Source organism: Lagenorhynchus albirostris, chromosome 12 (assembly GCF_949774975.1).
Source record: "Lagenorhynchus albirostris chromosome 12, mLagAlb1.1, whole genome shotgun sequence".
Lineage (NCBI taxonomy): Eukaryota > Metazoa > Chordata > Mammalia > Artiodactyla > Delphinidae > Lagenorhynchus > Lagenorhynchus albirostris.
In genome coordinates, this window is record NC_083106.1 from 68,031,102 (window position 1) to 68,051,838 (window position 20,737).

The following is a 20,737-nucleotide window of genomic DNA, read 5'->3' on the forward strand; positions in this document are numbered from 1 at the left end:
TAATCACCACTAATTTAACATATTAAGGAAGAGAGGATATGAGAAGTATTTTGAGAGTTCTTAGGAAACACTTTTAAGGCTTAAAGTCAGACTGAAAAATCTGACAGAGATGAGGAGAGAAGGAAACCTGTAATTACAACTTGATTTGCTTACTAGAAGTGTATATATGGGGGGGAGGGATAAATTGGTAATTTGGGATTAACAGATACACACTACTATATATAAAATAGATAAACAAGGATCTACTGTATAGCACAAGGAATTATACTCAGTATCTTGTAATAACCTATGATGGAAAACAAGCTGAAAAAGAACATATATTTATATAAAAGAATATATATTTTATATATATTTTATATAAAATATTTTATATAAAAATTTAAAATATTTATATAAATTTTTATATTTATATATATAAAATGAATCACTTTGCTATATACCTGAAACATGGTAAATCAACTATATTTCAATAAAAATTTTTTAAAAATACAAAAGGATTTAAAAGAGGAAGAAAAAGAAGTGTATATATAGTACATATTCTGTTACCCAGATCTACCTACTTTTATGTCACCAGCTACTAATATAGTTTTACCATATGCTAACGCATATATATGGAATCTAAAAAAAAATGGTTCTGATGAACCTAGTGGCAGGACAGGAATAAAGACGCAGACATAGAGAATGGACTTGAGGGCGGGGAGGGGGAAGGGTAAGCTGGGAGGAGGTGAGAGAGTGGGATGGACATACATACACTACCAAATGTAAAATAGATAACTAGTGGGAAGCAGCCGCATAGCACAGGGAGGTCAGCTCGGTGCTTTGTGACCACCTAGAGGTGTGGGATAGGGAGGGTGGGAGGGAGACGCCAAGAGGGAGGGGATATGGGGATATAAGTATACGTACAGCTGATTCACTTTGTTATACAGCAGGAACTAACACACCATTGTGAAGCATTATACTCCAATAAAGATGTATTAAAAAAATATAGTTTCTTTCACCCATGTATTAAGGTATTACTTAGAGATATTTCCTCTCCTGTGTGTATGGAAGGTGCCCAATTATGAGGAAGGGCAAAAAGAACTCTCAGTTACTATTACGTGCCAGACTTTAGAATAGGTACAAATATTTCATTAAAGCCTCAAGACAAATCTGCAAGGTAAGTATTAACATACCTATTTACATATAAGGAGACAGACTGAGAGACTAAGCATACTGTCAAGGCACGCAACTGGGAAGTGGAGAACTGGATTTCAACCCACATTCTTCTCATGCCAAACAGACACCCCTGCAGGACAAGCAACTTTGATCAGGAGGGCTGATCAAAGTCTACACATCAGGAAGAATGTCATATAATGCTATGAAACATTAGAACAAAGAAAAACAGCAAAGTCACTTACCCAGTATATCTTTGTGAGTGTAAAAGCGTGTCTTAAATGGCTTGTACTCATGGATCTGTTTGAAGATTTTCCCAAAGGGGGCTGGTGGAATTATCTTATTACATACAGCACAGCAAACAAAGTTTGTGTAATTCGGATTTCTGATCATAATTAAATTTGTCTTTTACTACGTACAGCCAAAACACTCTTTTAGGATCAGAAAAAGTAACTTTAAGAAAAGCTAGATGTTTGAGAAAGCTGGAAGAGGTTCAAGGTTTGAAGATAATGCTAGAGGCCTGCAAGGATTAAATGATTTGCCATGATTAGGTAGTGGTTATGTGCCTAATGGTAAAGAATGGTAATGAAAGCCTCTGCCATTATAAGGTCTGGGCACTGGATTTGGGAAGATTTAAGCAGTTGCTCCCTCCTAGACTCTAGATTAAACTGTTAACTTACTTAGCAACTGTTGCTAGGTAAGACAAGCTTTGCTCATAAAAGCGACTAGAAATAATGACTAAAGGGAACATGGTACAGCTGTTCATTTCCCAGATACCTTCTGTATTAGTTTCCTTCTGGGGTTGTAACAAATTACCACATATTTAGTAGCTTAAAACCACACAAATTTATTCTCTTGCACTTCCGGAGGTCAGAAGTCCAAAATGAGTCTTACGGGGCTAAAATTAAGATGTTAGCAGCACTGGTCCTTCTGGAGGCTTTAGGGAAGAATCTGTTTCCTTGCCTTTTCCAGCTTCAAGAGGCCACCCACGTTCCTTGGCCCATGGACTCACATCAATGTAGCCTTTTCTCTTCCTGTTTGCAGGGTGACATTGCTTCTTCCTCTGATCATCTGCCTCCCTCTTATAAGGACTTCTGTGATTCTATCAAGTCCACCCAGATAATAAAGGATAATTTCCCCATCTCAAAATCCTGAACTTAATCACATCTGTCAAGACCCTTCCGCCATATAATGGAACATATTCACAGGTTCTAGGGATTAGGATCCAAACATCTCTGGGGTGGCTGGGGGAAAAGGAGTATTATTCAGCCTGCTATACTTTCTGTTAAATGGTTTGTTTTAAAGAACTGACTTTTGGGGCTTCCCTGGTGGCACAGCGGTTGAGAGTCCGCCTGCCGATTCAGGGGACACAGGTTCGTGCCCCGGTCCGGGAAGATCCCACATGCCGCAGAGCGGCTGGGCCCGTGAGCCATGGCCGCTGAGCCTGCGCGTCCAGAGCCTGTGCTCGGCAGCGGGAGAGGCCCGCGTACCAAAAAAAAATTTTAAAAAAAGAAGTGATTTTTTTAGGCCAGAAAAGGAGGGAGTTTAATTTTTTTCAGGTTATCTATAAATATGTTTTTGTGCCATGGCAATAAAACTGGTAAATATCACAAGTATCTTAAAGGAAAATTTACTTTCATTAAGCAAGCACTCAAAATTACTAAGCTTGGTTTTAAAAATCAGAGTTAACTAATTTGTTGTCCTTGTTTTAAAATGGAAAGTCCTACATCTCAAGAACCCCCTTGATGCCTGGCAAACTGGGACAGATTGGTCACCCGATTAGGGTATAAAATAATAAGTAACTTCACTGTTTACGTCAGGAAATTCTTATCAACTTGTCAGTTGAACTGCTCGCTCCTCTGGGCAAATAGCTCTTCTATCAGAAGAGACTGCTTCCCTGGGCAAAGAGGTCGCTTACACCTTATCAAAGGTTCACTTACCAAGACTTGCTTCAAGACTGAATTTCTTATGTTACTGAGTTTGCCCAACTCAACCAGATTCCTGCACTGGAAAACATTCCTCCTACCACTTGAACCCAGACTACAAAAGGCTGTAATTATCTTGCCCTGAGCATTCCCTCCTTAGACAACTGACTCTGTCAAAGTGGCATTTTCCTTTAGAGAAGGAATGAAAACATCAACACACAGCCAGGCAGCCTTTGACACTGCACACAGAAAGACTGTGCTACAGAACTTGTAACCACCCTGTAAATAGTATCACAGTTACTTGCTCCTAAAATTCAATGGGTTTCTTCCCTTGCACTACTTTTCACAGCTGTGTGCCTTGCGGAATCTACTGCTACCCTGGTTCATTCACACACGTCACATGGCTTAAGGCCGCCCTCTGTCCAGTTCTGGATGCCCTTCTTTGCTGCAATATCTCCTGATAGCTCACCTAACTAATAACTCCCTCACCAAATAGCCACTTATTTTGTTGACTACTAGAAGAACTCTAAAGACAATCATGTGACGTTAAAGTTGAAAACAGAAGAACTCTAGTTCTTTAATAACCAACAGCAGAAGATAATACTTTAAATTAAAAGGCATTTTATACCTCCTAAGTGCATTTTAAACTACTTTAAGTGTACTATACAGAGACACCTAGCAAAGAAATATTTAGGGCTCAGTAGTAAAGACTTAATTTAGTTGCATGTAGATAATTAGCTAAGCTCTTTAATATTTACAAATCAGACATAATTACATTTTCATGTATCTTGCAAAACCACAATAAAGCACTGGAAATTAAATATTACATTATGATGATAAACTCTGCCTATGCAATTATTTTACTTGTTAATAATAAATGAAACAAAATTTCAGAGATGAGATTTATTACTGAGCTCCAATTCCAATGATTTGGAGAATGCGGTAAATATCTAGAAATGAAACAGGTCTAGAACACTCATCAGAAAGGTATATATATATAAGGTAAACCCATGTTCTTATGGTTATTTTAAAACTAGATCTTCTTTTCTTATCTATTGAGTAGTTCTAGTTTTTAAATAACTGTAAGAACATTTGGTCTACATTTATAATATCACTGTAACATTTACAAAAACCAAAACAGATAATGGTTGTAGTCAAATAAAAACATCATACTCAGTATAACATACTTTCCTTTTAAAAAAAGAAAAACTCCAATTACTTTGGGTTATTCTCTCATTTAATCTTTATTTTAGTAGTTGAATGGGAGTATCTTTTCAATTAAAATTCTGGACCAAAATTAGCTGAAATGGAAAATCGAAATATAAGACCCATCTGTGACTCTGTAAAAACTATTTGTTTTTAACTGCAGGCTTTACGATAATTTACAATTGTTTTTTTCTTTACAAATATAGGTTCTATGCCAGGTAGAAAATGAACACTGTCCTTGCAAACAGCAAAACAAACTAAACACAACAGTTGTAAATGCACAATTCCCCTTAAAATGTTAAAAATACCATGTAAATTTAAGAGCATCGGTACTTTTTATTATATAGAACTTAACTCACAAAAGTGACTTCCATTCTCATGGCACTTTTACAAGAGGATTTAGTCAAGAAAAAATATTGAGCAGCTCTTTCTGTGGAAAAAGAATGCGATAATGGCTACAGTTTTGAAAGGACAACATTCACTATAGTGGCCTGGCTGCAACCGTCATCCTTCTTCCTCAGCAGCATCTTCTAGAACAAGAAACAAGACACTGTTTGGTGCTAATCTTCACCTGAAGATTTCAGAGTCCCCAGTAAAGCTCCATCTGCAGTAACCAGCACTGTTAATCCCACTTAGATGTTTTCCTCCTCATATAACTGTGTCCCTCACTATCAATAGCTTCATAGAGGTCCTTCTTATTCTCCTGTGTCGCATGTAGATAACCGATATAAGCCACACAAAGTGAAAGGGTTATCAATCCGAAAGCCATTACAGGTTTGTTCTGTCAAAGGAAAAAAATTATAAGACCTCATTAAGACTCATCATTTGAGGAGACTCAAGTATCTCTTGCACTTTTCTCTTGACATGCCAAGGCTTTAGTACCACACCACATTCCTATGGTATTAATTTCATTTATAAAAATTTACCCAGTTCTTTATTCAATTAACTCAACTCCTGATAATTTAGAGACTATAGAAGACTCTTGCTTCTTCTGTCCACAGCTGGGACATCTCCAACCTTCACCTTTAGGAAGGTGAGGCTGGAAGAGGTGCGAGGGAAACGAGAGGCACGAAAACTGGTCCAGTGCTCAGTTTTCAGTGTTATCTGTGTGATGTGGAAAAGTTGCTTAACTTCTCTGGGCCCAAGCTTCCCACTTGCAAACCTTAAATTAGTTAATTTTATTAGGAAGTGAGGAATGAAATATACATGCTATTCTTCTCACCTGAGTTCATGGATAACTGGCAGAAACCCTTTCATGTCATATACCAGGTACAGCAAAATATACACGCTCTTCTCTGGGAACTTATTCTATTACCTCAAGAAATTTAGTGATTGGAAGAGAAATGCTATTATAATAACCTTGATTTGCTGCTGTAAAATCCAAGACCCTAAGAGGCAAAGTGATGCAGCTTTGAATATTTTTTTTTAAAAAAGCTTTTTAAATTTGTATTTTCTGCTTCTGTCACCATACCTGTTGTACTACTATTATTTCAAATCTTAATCATCAAAAAAAATAAAGGTCAAGCCTCAGAGCAGTTTAAATTTACAATTCTTTTAAAAATATTTCTTATTTTATTTATTTATTCATTCATTTATGGCTGCGTTGGGTCTCTGTTTCTGCGCACGGGCTTTCTCTAGTTGCGGCGAGGGCTACTCTTCGTTGCGATGTGATTGTTAAATTGACCTATTTAACTTTCAAACAGCTTATACTGGCAACTATGTTATTAAAATTCTAATCACATTCAATACATTTAAGTACATTGTATGATCTGAGTTTTAAAAAAAGTAAAATTTATCATATCAAATATATTCAATAACTTGCTACAAAAATATGAATGATTAGCTAACTCCCTAACAGTGTACAAATGCATGTTTTGAAATTTTTCGAGATATGTTTGCACTATCCCCCTAGGTTAAAATATTAATAAAGCCTGGAATTGTAGACTATAAGAATGATCAGATTTTCAGTCTGTTTTCTTTGTTTCAATGGAAGATCTTATTTACTTAATAATACTTGATCAAACAATAAAAATTTCCTTAAAATTAATGCAGATATTAAAATAAAATTTTAAACGGGAATTTGAAGTCAATCCATTAAAATCCAACCATTTTCCATTAAAATTCTCCAAATGTGCTCAGAATAATTAGTTTTATATGTGTATTAAGTGAAACAGCATTTAAGATCTCCCTTCCACCTGCTTTTTATTCACAGAGAGGTCTTCCAAGATAAAATCAAATAATAAGAACTTTCTATTTCTGACAGCCTAGTTAAATTGAACATAAAGTCTTATCCTGGGAACTTCCCTGGTGGTCTAGTGGCTGGGACTCCACGCTCCCAGTGCAGGGGGCCTGGTTCGATCCCTGGTCGGGGAGCTGAATCCCACATGCAGCAACTAAAGGTCCCACATGCTGCAAATGGGACCCAGCACAGCCAAATAAATAAATAAATATTTTTAAAAAAAGTCTTATCATGGATGTATTTCTTACAGGTTTAATGAAGAGCTCTGGATTCACAGCTCGAAATAAGGTTGTGGAGCGGACCCCTCTGAGCCCTGGGTTTCCCAGGTCTTTTTCCTTGGGTGGCTCCTTTTTAAAGGCTGGAGGCTCAGGTGCTGAAGACATCTTGACTAATGATGATTTAGTACCTAAAAATAAAATGAGAGACTTTTTTTCCCTTCCAGATTATGTTCTTTTGATAATGCTCTTTAAGAAACGGATTCCGTATTCATTCTTTTTGAATTCCAGTCCACTTTTCCACCAAAGTGATGGTCAATTATTTTCTTCCTTTGTATAACACATACTTTGTAAATGGAACTTCAGGTTTTGCTTGGCAAAATGGCTATTTTATTTTTCATCTCTTAGACCAAACTAGTGAGGTATGCAAAAATTGTCTTCCTACTTTTCCAAGAGGCTAGATAATTTGTTTGTTGGTCTGAGTCACACTGTATCTTGTTATATGAAGGGGGTGCTGAGGGTGGAAGTGGCCTGTGGGTTATCCACACCTTCTTAATTTCCTTCCATTTTCACTCTTCCTCACCTTCCAATAGCCCTTCAGGACAGGAGCATTCCATTGCTCCACTGCTCCCACCCCCTCTGCCTTCCTCCACCAGTCACCCCAGCACCAGCACCAGACAGAAGGGTGAACAGCTGTCAGTCCTCACTCCCTCTCTGCCTATCAGCCACTCTCTGGAAACAACCACTATGCTACCTCCTTAATCTGAATACCCTTTTTTCTCTTAATTACTCAGAATTTATCCTATTAGATCCGAGTATGTCTTTGGCTTCTGGTTCTCCCAGCTGGAATGTCATCATGTTGTGAATATTTTTCTCTTCTAGATACTATTAGGCAAAAGCTTATTCCTACCATTCCTGCCACGGAATGCTTGGGGGCGGGGGGCAGAATTGCAAGGGAGAAGGTAGGGAAAGACACCTTCCAAAGAAAGGCTGAACTTGATGACAATATAATAAAATTCTTCAGGGGAAATGTTGAACCCTCTCATATAGTAAATGTTATGAAATGAGAGTCAAACACTCACATTTAAACACTCATTGGGGCTTTGTTTATTCAAGTATTCTTTAAGTCTTCCATTTTATAGTCTTTATAAAAGCAGTATTTTTGCAACTTTATTACTTATGGAGAAAGTTAGTTCAGTTTTTTCAAAACATACTGATTATTCAATGGGAAAGCCCAACACATGTGTGATCCAAACACAGGAGTGTGCTATAGGCACAGCAGGTGGCCATTAGCAAGAGGATCTTGGTTTCACTCCTTCCATCCCTTTGCTAACCATTCTCAGCCATTCATTAAATAAACCTCCCATACTTTGGGCATGTGTATTGGTTTCATAATCACTGGGGAGCAAATAAACATTTCTGCAGCCCTGGGGGTTAGCTGACTTGCCAATGACAAGTGGTCTCATCTCTTCCGACCACGATGCATTACAGCAGAATAGAGCAATCATCAACCTCTGTTTACCTCTTCTGCGAAGTCTACCTTGGACACGAAGTATATGAGGTAACAACTCGTAAAACACTTATTTCATCAGAATTTAAAACGTCATTCAAGCTGTAACGAGCAATTTTTTTAAAATTTCAACTGCATTCAAGTTACTAGTTTTCTCTACTGAACAGTGTTTTTTTCACTACAGACAACTTCTGAATCATTCCATGACATGCCTGAAATTTTTTCAGCCAGCACACACTTGCTTGAAACTCGTCATGCCCAAGGTTGGCAAAAAAATCCAACATTTTCTGCAGAACCAGGGGTCCACTCATATGCCCGACTCTTACGTGAACTTCCTGAAACTGTCAAGTGAAGAAAAACGCGCAAGCTACAAGTTGCAAGTTAAGTTTCATTTGGGGACCTTACTGAGGACTATAACCTGGAAGACAGCCTCTCAAGCCTCTCAGATATATTAATATTTATATATATACACATGCAAGATTCTTTGGTCTCCTCTTTCCTAAGCCGAACCTACATTTGCTTTGTGACGAATCAAGCAAATAAGCAATCAAGGTAGTAGTTATTATACTGCAACCTCTAGACATCCACATTCTGTTTATGTTAAACTCTTGGCCAGAAATGACAATTAAAGAACACCTGGGCTAGAAACCACTGCAAATGTTTATTGAAAGGGCCTTTTACAATTTAAATTACCTACTACACTATATTTAAAAAGATTTAATATGCCACAATTTCCATTGTTTGCGATACTTTGGGGAACGTATGAAAATAATATTTTCCATTATATATCATTCTTTTACTAGGCCTGGAATAAGACAGCTCAGTTCTATTGCTGCTTCTCCTTTAATGAGCCACAGTCACTGAAGATGTTACAATAGTTCTCCCCAAACTGCATAACTTGTTTATGCCACTGATAAAACTAATAAAGAATTTTAACAACCTTCTGTACTTTATGTAAAAAGAAACAGATTTCTGAGGCCAAAAAGGGCCTTAGTAGGTAAGAATTTGTGATATATAAGAACAGAACAAAGCAGAACATTTTTTCATGTTTTGTTTTGTTTTGTTTTTTCTTTTGCGGCACGCGGGCCTCTCACTGTTGTGGCCTCTCCCGTTGCGGAAAACAGGCTCCAGACGCGCAGGCTCAGCGGCCATGGCCCACAGGCCCAGCCGCTCCGCGGCATGCGGGATCTTCCCGGACCGGGGCACGAACCCATATCCCCTGCATCGGCAGGCAGACTCCCAACCACTGCGTCACCAGGGAAGCCCCATTTCTTTCACGTAAGAGAAGGTTCTTCTGCATCTCCTCACATGCCCAGCACACAGAGCTGTAGGAATATGCCTGGGGCAGAAATTCAAGATGTGGTGGTTGAATAAATAAAGTATGTAAGATGCAAAACCTTAGCTGTTTCTTCACAGATGTGTTAATTGTCAGTGCTTTTTGGGAAAACAAGTCTCTATTTCAAAATCAAACTTTTAATCCAGTAGTAAAAGCTGACTAGCTACTTTCAAGTGCAGAGCTAATATAATTCCATTTTAAAAAGCTGCAGCACCGTAAGTTCAAAGCACAGCAACAACCTATTCCAACATTACCACTTGAATCAGCAGTACCTAAGACAACAGTTAACATCTAGCACATGTCCATCAGAACTTCCTAAGTCTACCCATCACTTTCTCCCACTTCTTCCCTTACTCTTCTTTTCCCACTGCAGGTAACTCGTACTTTCTTATTTGTATATGATACTGACGAATCTCTAGATACACTTGCTTTCAAGATATGTTTATTTGTAAGCTAGGAACCTCATTTATTGCATTAAAAGGGGACTCTCCGGACTTCCCTGGTGGTCCAGCAGTTAAGACTCCGCGCTTCCAATACAAGGGGCCTGGGTTCGATACCTGGTCAGGGAACTAGATTTCACATGCCGCAAGTAAGACCCAGCGCAGCCAAATAAATAAATATTACACACACGCATGCGCGCGCACATGCGCGCACAAGGATGATGGGAACCTGGCACTGAACTGCTCCTGGCTAAGTAATTTGGTGATTAGTTTCTGTGTAGGCCCACCTGTAAAACGCTCAATAAATCAGGTAACCCAGGGCCACCACCTGGCTCTGCAATCTGTGCAGGTGCCCCCATTCTTATTTCTTCTTCATTTTTCCATCACCCATTTGTTGTTCCCTTAACAACTCATGAAAAGAAACTGTTGTATATAATTTTTTTAAATAGAAGAGAGGAGAATTTTTCATACCTGCCTGTAAAAAAAGATCTAAACTAAACTAAACTATATTTACTTCATATGTCCCTCCTGGCGAAAAGACAGTCTCTTCAATAAGTAGTGCTGGGAAAACTGGACAGCTACATGTAAAAGAATGAAATCAGAACATTCTCTAACAACATACACAAAAATAAACTCAAACTAGATTAAAGACCTAAATGTAAGGCTGGATACTATAAAACTCTTAGAGGAAAACACAGGCAAAACACTCTTTGACATAAATCACAGCAATATCTTTTTGAATCCAAAAGGATCAACCTCCTAGAGTAATGAAAATAAAAACAAAAATAAACAAATGCGACCTAATTAAACTTAGCTTTTGCACAGCAAAGGAAACCATAAACAAAATGAAAAGACAACCTACAGAATGGGAGAAAATATTTGCAAACGATGCAATTGACAAGAGATTAATCTCCAAAATATACAAACAGCCCATGCAGCTCAATATCAAAAAAACAAACAACCCAATCAAAAAATGGGTGGAAGACCTAAATAGACATTTCTCCAAAAAAGACATACACATGGCCCATAGGCACATGAAAAGATGTTTAACATAGCTAATCCTCAGAGAAATGCAAATCAAAGCTACAATGAGGTATCAGCTCACGCTGGTCAGAATGGCCATCATCAAAAAGTCTACAAACAATAAATACTGGAGAGGGTGTGGAGAAAAGGGAACCTTCCTACACTGCTGGTGGGAATGTAAATTGGTACAGCCACTATGGAGAACGGTATGGAGGTTCCTTAAAAAACTAAAAACAGGGGCTTCCCTGGTTAAACAGTGGTTGAGGACCCGCCTGCCAATGCAGGGCACACGGGTTCGTGCCCCGGACAGGGAGGATCCCACATGCCGCGGAGCGGCTGGGCCCGTGAGTCATGGCCGCTGGGCCTGCACGTCCGGAGCCTGTGCTCCGCAACCGGAGAGGCCGCAGCAGTGAGAGGCCCGCGTAAAGCAAAAAAAAAAAAAAAAAAATTTGAATTAGAATAAGCAAGTTTGGGACAGAATCAGAGGACTTCTGTCTTGAGGGAGTGTAGAATAGCCTCAAATTCCAACTTTCCTACAGATTAGGTGTATGTTTTTGAGTGACAACCTCCCTAAGCCTCAGTCTGCACCTCTACAAAAGGGATAATATTATCTAATGCATAGAATTACTATGTGGATTAAATGAGGTAACATTTTTTATAGGACAAAACAGATGTTCAATAACTGGTAGCTACTGTCATCTTCACCATCGAATCCAGTCCCCTTTTTTTAAACAAAGAAATCTAAACCCACAGAGATTGCCTTTGCCCAAGGGAGAGGGAGATAATCCAGGTCTCTCAATTTCCAGCCCACCCCTAGTCCACCACTTCACCCCACCTTACTCCTAAATTGATAAGACTCTGCATTTGTAAGTTATTTATTACAAGATTTAAGAAACATAAAATTATAATCAATTAAATTTTAAAGATGAATTCTGTATTTGCTGTTTTTAAGGTAAAAAACGCTATTAAAATATCTCTTTCCATCTCTTGAAATTTACTGTACCTAGAAAAAGGAGAAAGATGTTGACAACAGTTGTTGCCTACAATCTGAGGGGTGTAAAGTACTACCTGGGTCCGCTGCCCTCCCCATAGTGTGGTACCCACACTACCTCTGGCCCTACTCAAAGACTGATACCTTTGAAGCCTCCAGAAAAAAACAAAACAACACAACTGCATTCAGTTAAGTTCCAGACATTGTCTTGCAGGGGGAACACACGACTTAACAGTTAAAAAGGAGAGGCACCTCATGTGAAAACAGTTACAAAACCACTTTCCCCTAATTAGGAAGTTTGGTGAGCTGGGATACCAAGAAACTGCCCAGGAAATGGGAGGGTTCCGGCGGTGGAAGTGTCCACGGAAGGGGCGGGACACGCAGAGATCTCCAAGACCCGGCTCAGGGCGCCCACCGAGTGGCGAGGATTCGGGGGGCTTGAGAGAACGCCGCCGAGTCCACGCACCTGGGAGCGAGGCCCGCATGGCGGCCTGGCCCTCCAAGGCCAGGGTCGAGTGCGCTGTAGGGCGACCGCCCTGTCCCCATCCGCCGGCCCTCCGTCCAGCCACCCCGGCCCCGCCGCTCCTAACCTGCCGCTGGGTCACCTCCGCTCCGCGCCCGCTGCGCTCCGCCTCTCCTCCTGCGCCTCGTCTCTCCCTGCAGGAGAGAGCGGCCCAGCGCGCTCGGCAAGCTCGGCGCCGCAGCGGCCCCTACAGCCCGGAGGCTGCGGCGCAGGGGCGCGGGAGCGGAGGGGTACCAGTCTAGGGCCTCTCCTCCACCTCCCAAGTCCTACAGCCCGCCCGCGGGATGGAGTTTGCAAAGGGCGTTTTTGGTTTCTTCCTTTTTTACCTTAAGTTTTCAGCCTACTAAGTTCAAATAACTTTCCAGTTTCGCGTGTGTGTTTTGTATAAATAAAAGGAGACATCACCTAGAATTACATAAATTTATTAATGGAAGGGGAAAGCTTTCTGATTTGGGAAAGAAGGCTCGGATCTGGTCTCCTCCTAGCGCCATTTCAGGGACACAGTCATTTAAATGTACAGTTAATCCTCTGACATTGTTAGTGCCTTGAGATTCTAGGATGCAAGATACATGTGGCTATGGGTGATAAGAATAGATATGGATGCCGGTTTGCACGTACTTTGCTGATTTGAACTTTGTTGGGATAAAAGCTGTGTTAAAACAAACAAAATAGAATATCAGGTGCCCAGATTTTGGCATGGATTTATGTGCAGTTTTGGCAAATGGATTTTGAATTTAAAACTTGTTCTCTCAAGCCAAATTGACTTTAATTTGAGGTTTAATTTTTAAAAGTTCACTGACATCTGGTATTAGTAGGCAATCTTCTGACAAATAAGTTAAATTTTAATGAAAAAGCTGTTTGTAACATGAAAAGGTGCTCAACATCACTAATCATTAGGGAAATGCAAAACCACAGTGAGATATCGCCTCACGCCTGTTGAAGGGCTATCATCAAAAAGACAACAGGGGGCTTCCCTGGTGGCGCAGTGGTTGAGAGTCCGCCTGCCGATGCGGGGGACGCGGGTTCGTGCCCCGGTCCGGGAGGATCCCACGTGCCGCGGAGCGACTGGGCCTGTGAGCCATGGCTGCTGGGCCTGCGCGTCCAGAACCTGTGCTCCACGGCGGGAGAGGCCGCGGCAGTGAGAGGCCCGCGTACCGCAAAAAAAAAAAAAAAAGACAAGAGGGACTTCCCCAGTGGCACAGTGGTTAAGAATCCACCTGCCAATTCAGGGGACGCGGGTTTGAGCCCTGATCCTGAAATATCCCACATGCCACGAAGCAACTAAGCCTGTGCGCCACAACTACTGAGCTTGCGCTCTAGAGCCCGCCAGCCACAGCTACTGAAGCCTGCATGCCTAGAGCACGTGCTCCGCAACAAGAGAAGCCACCGCAATGAGAAGCCCACGCACCGCATTAAAGATAGCCCCTGCTCACCGCGACTAGAGAAAGCCCGCGCTCAGCAACGAAGACCAACGCAGCCAAAGATAAAAAATAATTAATTAATTTTAAAAAGTAATAAGATAGCACCATCAATATTTAATAATATTTAACAGGACATCTGGTATTTGCTAGGATTAGGAGCTTTTCTATTTGATCGGATTGGCTGCATAAAACAAAGTTTCATCTGTGTGAAAATGCATTCAGATTTATGAAAGACAACTATTGTAATCAGAAGTTCCCAAAGTCTGCTCTAGGGACAATACTGGTGGTCTGTGAGCCTTCTCAAGGGAAGGGTACTTTTTTTCAGGCAAGAATTAATAGAATTAATCTTTGCACGGGGTCTAGGCATGCGGGCTTCAGTAGTCGTGGCACACGAGCTTAGTTGCTCCGCAGCATGTGGGATCTTCCCACACCAGGGCTCGACCTGTGTCCCCTGCATTGGCAGGCAGATTCTTCACCACATTGTTGCGGTAATTTTTATAAAATGAATGCTGAATTATTTTCGCTGGCATCACGCCAAGTCAAAGTAGGTGACATAATTAATGTGGGTTCAGCATACAACTGTTATTTCAGCTGCAAATAACTGAAAGTAACTTGAGTGCAAAAGGATCTGTATTACCCCATGTAATTAAGTACAGGGAGGGGACTGGTTTGGGGAACAGTGAGATATGGGACATCCATAGATGCCAACAGGGCTCCCTTGTCTCATTTCTCTATGTGCTTCTCAGGTACACTCACTGCATGTCTTGGGTACATCCCTGCTGGCAGTTCCAGCCTCCTACCACGTTAAGGTACATCCAAGTGGAAAGGGAGCTTTTCTAATCACCCATTTATCAAATCTCATAACAGAATTGTGACTGGCTTTCATGACCTTTGGGTCATGTACCCTTTCTCAGGACAAATTGTTGTGGACAGGAGGAAGGGATAGCAGGGCTGGCCCAGCCTGGGTCAAGGTCATGTTATCCCAGTTGTGGAGGAGACATTCTCTGGGGGTTGGGATGGGGTAGAGGTGCTAGGAAGACAAAACAAGCAGACGTCCACCCCACAGGTAGACCTGCTTCCTGAGAAGTTACACAGAACTGAAAAGCAGCAGCTGGCAGGGACCATAGACTAGAGCTTTTCCACCGAGGGGTGCTGCTTTCCCATGCTCACGTGGTGGTGAAGGGATGCCTTCTACTCACGGTGGGTGACTAAATGAGGTGGCCAGAGTGGAGGAAATGGGTGGGCCTGGTGCTGAATGCACAGGAGAGACTCCTGAGGGACTTGAACAAATAGTGTTGTTACCTGCCATCATATAATTTATTTATTGTCTTTCTTCTCCTTTAGCATGTAAGTTCCATGAAGGCATGACTATGCCATGAAAGCTCCATGGAGCTTCATGTAAGCTGCATGAAGGCTCTACGTTTTGCTCGTAGCTATATTTCCAGACACATGAAGAGCTCCAGAAATATTCACAGAAGGGATGTTAAGTGGACAAGTGAGATGCTAAGGAGGAGGTACCATGATGAAGAGCAGCCAGCCAACGCATAGGGGCCTCTGGACCATGAGAGACACTTTCCCACAATGGGGTGAGAGTGAGATATTGTGAAAGGGGTCCTAGTGCAGGAGGGCACAGCTGCCACGATGGGGCTGCAGGCCCTGCTTGTGAGAGGAAAATCAAAATGGAGTTGGTGTTGCTAAGAGAGCTCTCTCACATCGAGCCTGGAGGCCATCGAGAAAGTGTGACTTATGCATGTCTCAGCCTGGATGGAACCTGACCTTTGATCACTTACCGTCTAAAGCAGGCATTCAGAACATCTGCCCAGTGCTCCAGAAACTCAAGATATGTGTTGGACGCTTACCCTAAAATAACCAGTGACAGCCTATCCCTTATGGACAAATATTTCCTTTCCTGTATCAGAGTCAGTCATAATTCTTGAACAATCCTGTGGCTTTTGCTTTTATAAGCCCCTGACTCTTTCTCTTCCCCGGAACAGGCTTTTAGTTTTACCTGATTCTGTGTCTCCCAAATTGCAATTTTTTAAGACCCCCCCAAAAAGTTCTTTGCAGCCTCGATACTGATTATTGTTGGACATCAATTCTGTAACTGTCTCTGATGGCACCCAGGGCTGCAGAAACAACTTCTCTCAACTGAGGCACAGATCTTTTATTCCTTTATCAACTTGTTCCCCTCATTGGATAAAAACACACAAAAAAACCCCCAAGCCCACCCTTTTTCTTACTCTTCCACCTTTGCCCAAACCCAATTTCCAGAGAGGAGGGGAGCCCTCTGAGGTAGAGGGGGCCCAAGCAAGGCTTTGTGGCCAGCCCTTCGTCAATAGCCACGCCCTGGGGTGTGGAGGGCATAGGCCCTGAGGTTTGCCTGTAGGCAAATAAGTCAGTGAAATGTCAGTATCAATGTTCAAGTGACCTTATTTTTATCCAGATGCTAGAGAAAGTTGGGGATATTTGGGTTGTACGATTGAATAGAAACTGCTGTTCACTGTACATACCTTTGAAATAAAACAATTTTAATGTAGATGTAAAATGCAGTGTATTACCAAATTTACAAACGTTTAGAGAGAAGTCCCAGAGACTAACAGATGAACTCACAAGATGGCTTAGTGTTTCTGAAGTCTTGCCAGTTGGTCTGACATTCACATACCCTCAGCATTATCCTACATCGAGGGTTGGCAAACTTGAGCATGCGTCAGACTCACCTTTGTTAAAACACCAATTACAGGACCCCAACTCCAGCGTATTTCAGAAAGTAGGTCTGGGGTGGGGCCTGAGAAATTCCATTGCTGCCACTGCTGCTCCTTGGACCTCACCTTGAGAACCACTGACATTCATGATGGGTCACTTTCCTTCTTCATTTGCCAGATAAGACATAACTGCTTTTTGTTATATAGTTTCTACCCTGGGGAGAGAGATGTGTCACATTTTAACTCATCTTAAGAAATTCCTCTGAAGATTTAAATATCTGACCCAGTGAAGCCTCCAGCAAATCAGGGCTTCCCTGGTGGCGCAGTGGTTGAGAGTCCGCCTGCCGATGCAGGGGACACAGGTTCGTGCCCCGGTCCAGGAAGATCCCACATGCCGCGGAGTGGCTGGGCCCGTGAGCCATGGTCCCTGAGCCTGCGCGTCCGGAGCCTGTGCTCTGCAACGGGAGAGGCCACAGCGGTGAGAAGCCCGCGTACCGCAAAAAAAAAAAAAAAAAAAAAAATCAAACAAAACAATCATCTCAGACGGTGGAGACTTAAATACAGTTAGTGTTGATCATAGGTCTGCATGGTTTGGGATCAGTGCAAATCTAATCAAGTGAGTGGGACAATTTTATTTGGAGGCAATGACATTTATCCTGAGAAGGTGCTTCCTAAGTTTCAAAAAATGCAAAGATTTGGACCTACTGCATAGTACAGGGAACTATACTCAATATTTTGTAATAACCTATAAGGGAAATGAATCTGGAAAAAAATATGTATGTATGCATAGCTGAATCACTTTGCTGTACACCTGAAACTAACACAACGTTGTAAATCAACTATAATCCAATATAAATAAATAAATAAATAGAGATTTTTAGGAAGATTAGAAACTCTATTCTAATTATTTTTAATGCCTTCCTTTTAGGGCATAAAACAAATAACTGAGTTACTTAGATGCATAAAATGTAATAAAGTCCTTTATTGTAACGGTCCTAAAAGGATGTTGTGTCATGGCTTAAACAAAAATGAAACGTCTCTTTAAGTTCAAATAAGAAAGATTCCCTTGTCTTCTATTTTCTTTAATTTCTTTCTTTTTTCTTCTGTTCTTTCTTTAGTTTGAAAAAACTTGGAGCTTTTCCTCAGGTCATGTGGAAATTGTTACACAGTAGATGACACGCAGGGCAGATTATTTGTGGATTACAGTAAGTGTTTTTATTCTCAGGAAAGCTGTGAATGTGCTAAATTAAGGTTACCTGGTGACAAGCTAAGTGCTTTTCTGGATTAATGAGAACAGTTGTAAAAATCCACGGTGAAAAGGCAAATCTCCAGAAGAGGACAGCCTCCGTGTGAACAGGCGTCAGGGTTTCCTAATCTGAGCCAGAGGCTCGCTCTATTTCTCTTTTAGATCAGTCAGCCTCCACCTCTCACTCCAAGCAACCAAGAGTGTCTGTCTCTCTTCCAGCCATGCAGATGTAAAATGCAGCCTATTATAGATCTTACAAACATTTAGGGAGAGACCCCAGAGTCTAACAGAACATCATGAACGGCATATTGTACAATGTTTGTTTGTTTGCAGAAGGGGTGTAGAGCTTTGATCAATACAATTGGATGGGCAGGCAGGGAAAGCATGCTCTGCCATTAGGTCCTGGAGGCCTGATGGAGTAAAGCAAAGTGACACAGGCACAGAATAACGGAAAGCAGGTGAATCAAGGCAAGCAGGGTTACAGGATTGTGTAATTACGAGGAATTCTTTTCTTTTGTTCAGATTTTCTTTAATATTGTTGTTGTACTTACTTTCAATACCAATTATTTAATATAACCTGGTGCTAGAATTGAAGCCTTTCCTTTACTCACCTCTATTTTTTAAGTAATCTTTTTGTTTAATTGAAGGAAAGTATACAAATTCTAAGTGAACAGCTTGGTGGATACTCACAAAGTGTACACACTCAAGTGACCACCACCCAGAATAGGAGCTAGAATATCCCAGAAGAGCATCCCAGAACCACACCACACCTCCTCTCTGTCACTATCCAACCCCTTCTCTGGCAACCGCTATTTCAACTTCTATCACCATATATTAATTTTTTAACTATTATGTTTTAAAATTCATTCATATTGATGCATTTATCAGTCTGTGGTTCATTTCCATTGCTATATAGTATTGCATTGTCCTGAGAAGTGAGATTTCCTGCCTCAGCATGAACTTAACTGATGGGACTGATAGCTGAGATTAGCCAGATTAGGAAGATACAATAGCAGATCAATAAAGAAGTTTACTGTTTGCATCAGGAAATTTTTGCCAACCGATTTCTATAAGCAAACAGTTTTCCAATCTGGGTAAACAACTCACTTATCAGGACAATTGTTTTCTCTTCATAAAACTCATCTGCAGAATGTTGCTTTGCTATGACCACCAATCCTAAAATATAGTGTCATGAACTTGACCTAGTCCCAACCAGTTTCCTACCTTGAAAGACCTGGCATAAACCTTGTGAGCCCAGAATCCCAAATCCTACAAATACTCTTCCCTAATTTCCCCACTTAGACGCACTACCAAGACTGTAAGCTGTGCTTGATCAACAAGGAGGTTGACAATATGAATACATCACAATTCATGTACTCATTCTTACGTTGGTGGCCATTTGGGTGTTTACAGTTTGAGACTATGATGAATAATGCTGTTATGAATGTTAGTGTATTTTGATGCACATATGTATACAGCTGGGATTGGAATTGCTGAGTCATTAGTGGGTGTATGTTCAATTTTATTACATTTAACAGTTTCCAAAGTGATTGCACCAATTTATACTCTCACCAGCAGTATACGCATATTCCTACCAAAACTTAATATTGTCTGTCTTTTTAATTTTAGTCATTTTGGCGGGTGTGTAGTGGTACTCCCCCAACAATCTTTCTTCTCTTTCTCAAACGCCTGACAGAGGTCATTACGCATGCTGGGTTTCCTTTTCAGATTTTCCGAAAGGCTAGAGATGGTGAACAGTCCCTGGGGTTCAGGCTGTGGCTGTGAAGCATTGGCTCTGGGTGCCATAGTCTTACTTCTATGTACAACCATATGCAGGCTGTGTGTAAAATTAACTGTGTTTATTATACTGCAAGGAGCACAAGGTAAGCATACGTAGGCATCAAAACTTAGAACGGTTGTCAATCCACAGACATTAAGCCCTGAATGGAATTTAAAGTGTGTACTTCTCTGAACCACAAAAAAATATGTCCAAGGTACTTTTTTATCTGCGTTGGGTTTTGTTGTGATTTTTTTTAAGTTTAGTCAAGCACTGGAGGAAGTATTTGACCTAATTATTTCATCTTCTATAGTTATGTATGTTTGTCTTAATATTTTTACCCATCTATTCAGCTGAAATAACCAACAGCTCCTACTTTTAACCTACTGAGATCCCCTTTCATGCGGGAATCTCAAATCATTTCATCAACTATTATTCATTACTTGCCTTTTCAATCCTAAATTTAACTAACATTTATTAAATGCCTATTACATGTCAGACACTGTTACCCAATACTTGCACACTGCTGCGAGATAATCGAGCTAACAATTACAAGCACATAATGAAGTTACAGTTGCAATGAGTATTCCAGCCACCGTGGGGTGGGAGATCCTTACTCCTGTATGTATTTATTTCTATTTCATATTATTAATCTCTAGGGTACATTTACAGATTTCTATAGATCTTCTATACACAATGGGATTTTGTTGCCTATATTTGTGTCTCCAATCTAGAATTTAACTATTAAAATAATATTATTTTTTGGAAGGGTGGGGAGGCATGCAAGTGATTAAATTAGGAACTATTTGGCAAAAATTGATGGAGAAGATACACATTTGTTGTTTATTCTCCAACATCTGCATTAACGATTACATGCACACAAAGCCATTCATATTATTGCTTTTCTTAAAGAAAATTCAAATAATAAGGGAAGAGAGATGAAAACCTAGGCTTATCTGGCATACAAGTGTAATATTTGTTTAGAGGACATGGCTTGATTAACTTAGAGCCCCCTCAAACCCTGAAAGCTT

General features: G+C 40.7%; 2 protein-coding genes across 2 annotated transcripts in view; both read right to left on the minus strand.

Moving 5' to 3' along the window:
* Positions 1-20,737, minus strand: part of C12H6orf163 (chromosome 12 C6orf163 homolog) — a 46,981-nt gene that overhangs the window by 20,030 nt on the left and 6,214 nt on the right. The window contains exon 2 of the mRNA XM_060167686.1: positions 12,628-12,826. Within this exon, the coding sequence (XP_060023669.1) occupies positions 12,628-12,826 (199 nt within the window). The remainder of the gene's footprint in view (positions 1-12,627; positions 12,827-20,737) is intronic.
* Positions 4,259-12,678, minus strand: SMIM8 (small integral membrane protein 8). The gene is made up of 3 exons (XM_060167749.1): positions 12,628-12,678; positions 6,771-6,928; positions 4,259-5,064 (listed from the first exon to the last, which is right to left on the minus strand). Exons 2-3 carry the CDS (start codon positions 6,903-6,905, stop codon positions 4,906-4,908), a joined length of 294 nt encoding a protein of 97 aa, XP_060023732.1. The 5' UTR covers positions 6,906-6,928; positions 12,628-12,678; the 3' UTR covers positions 4,259-4,905.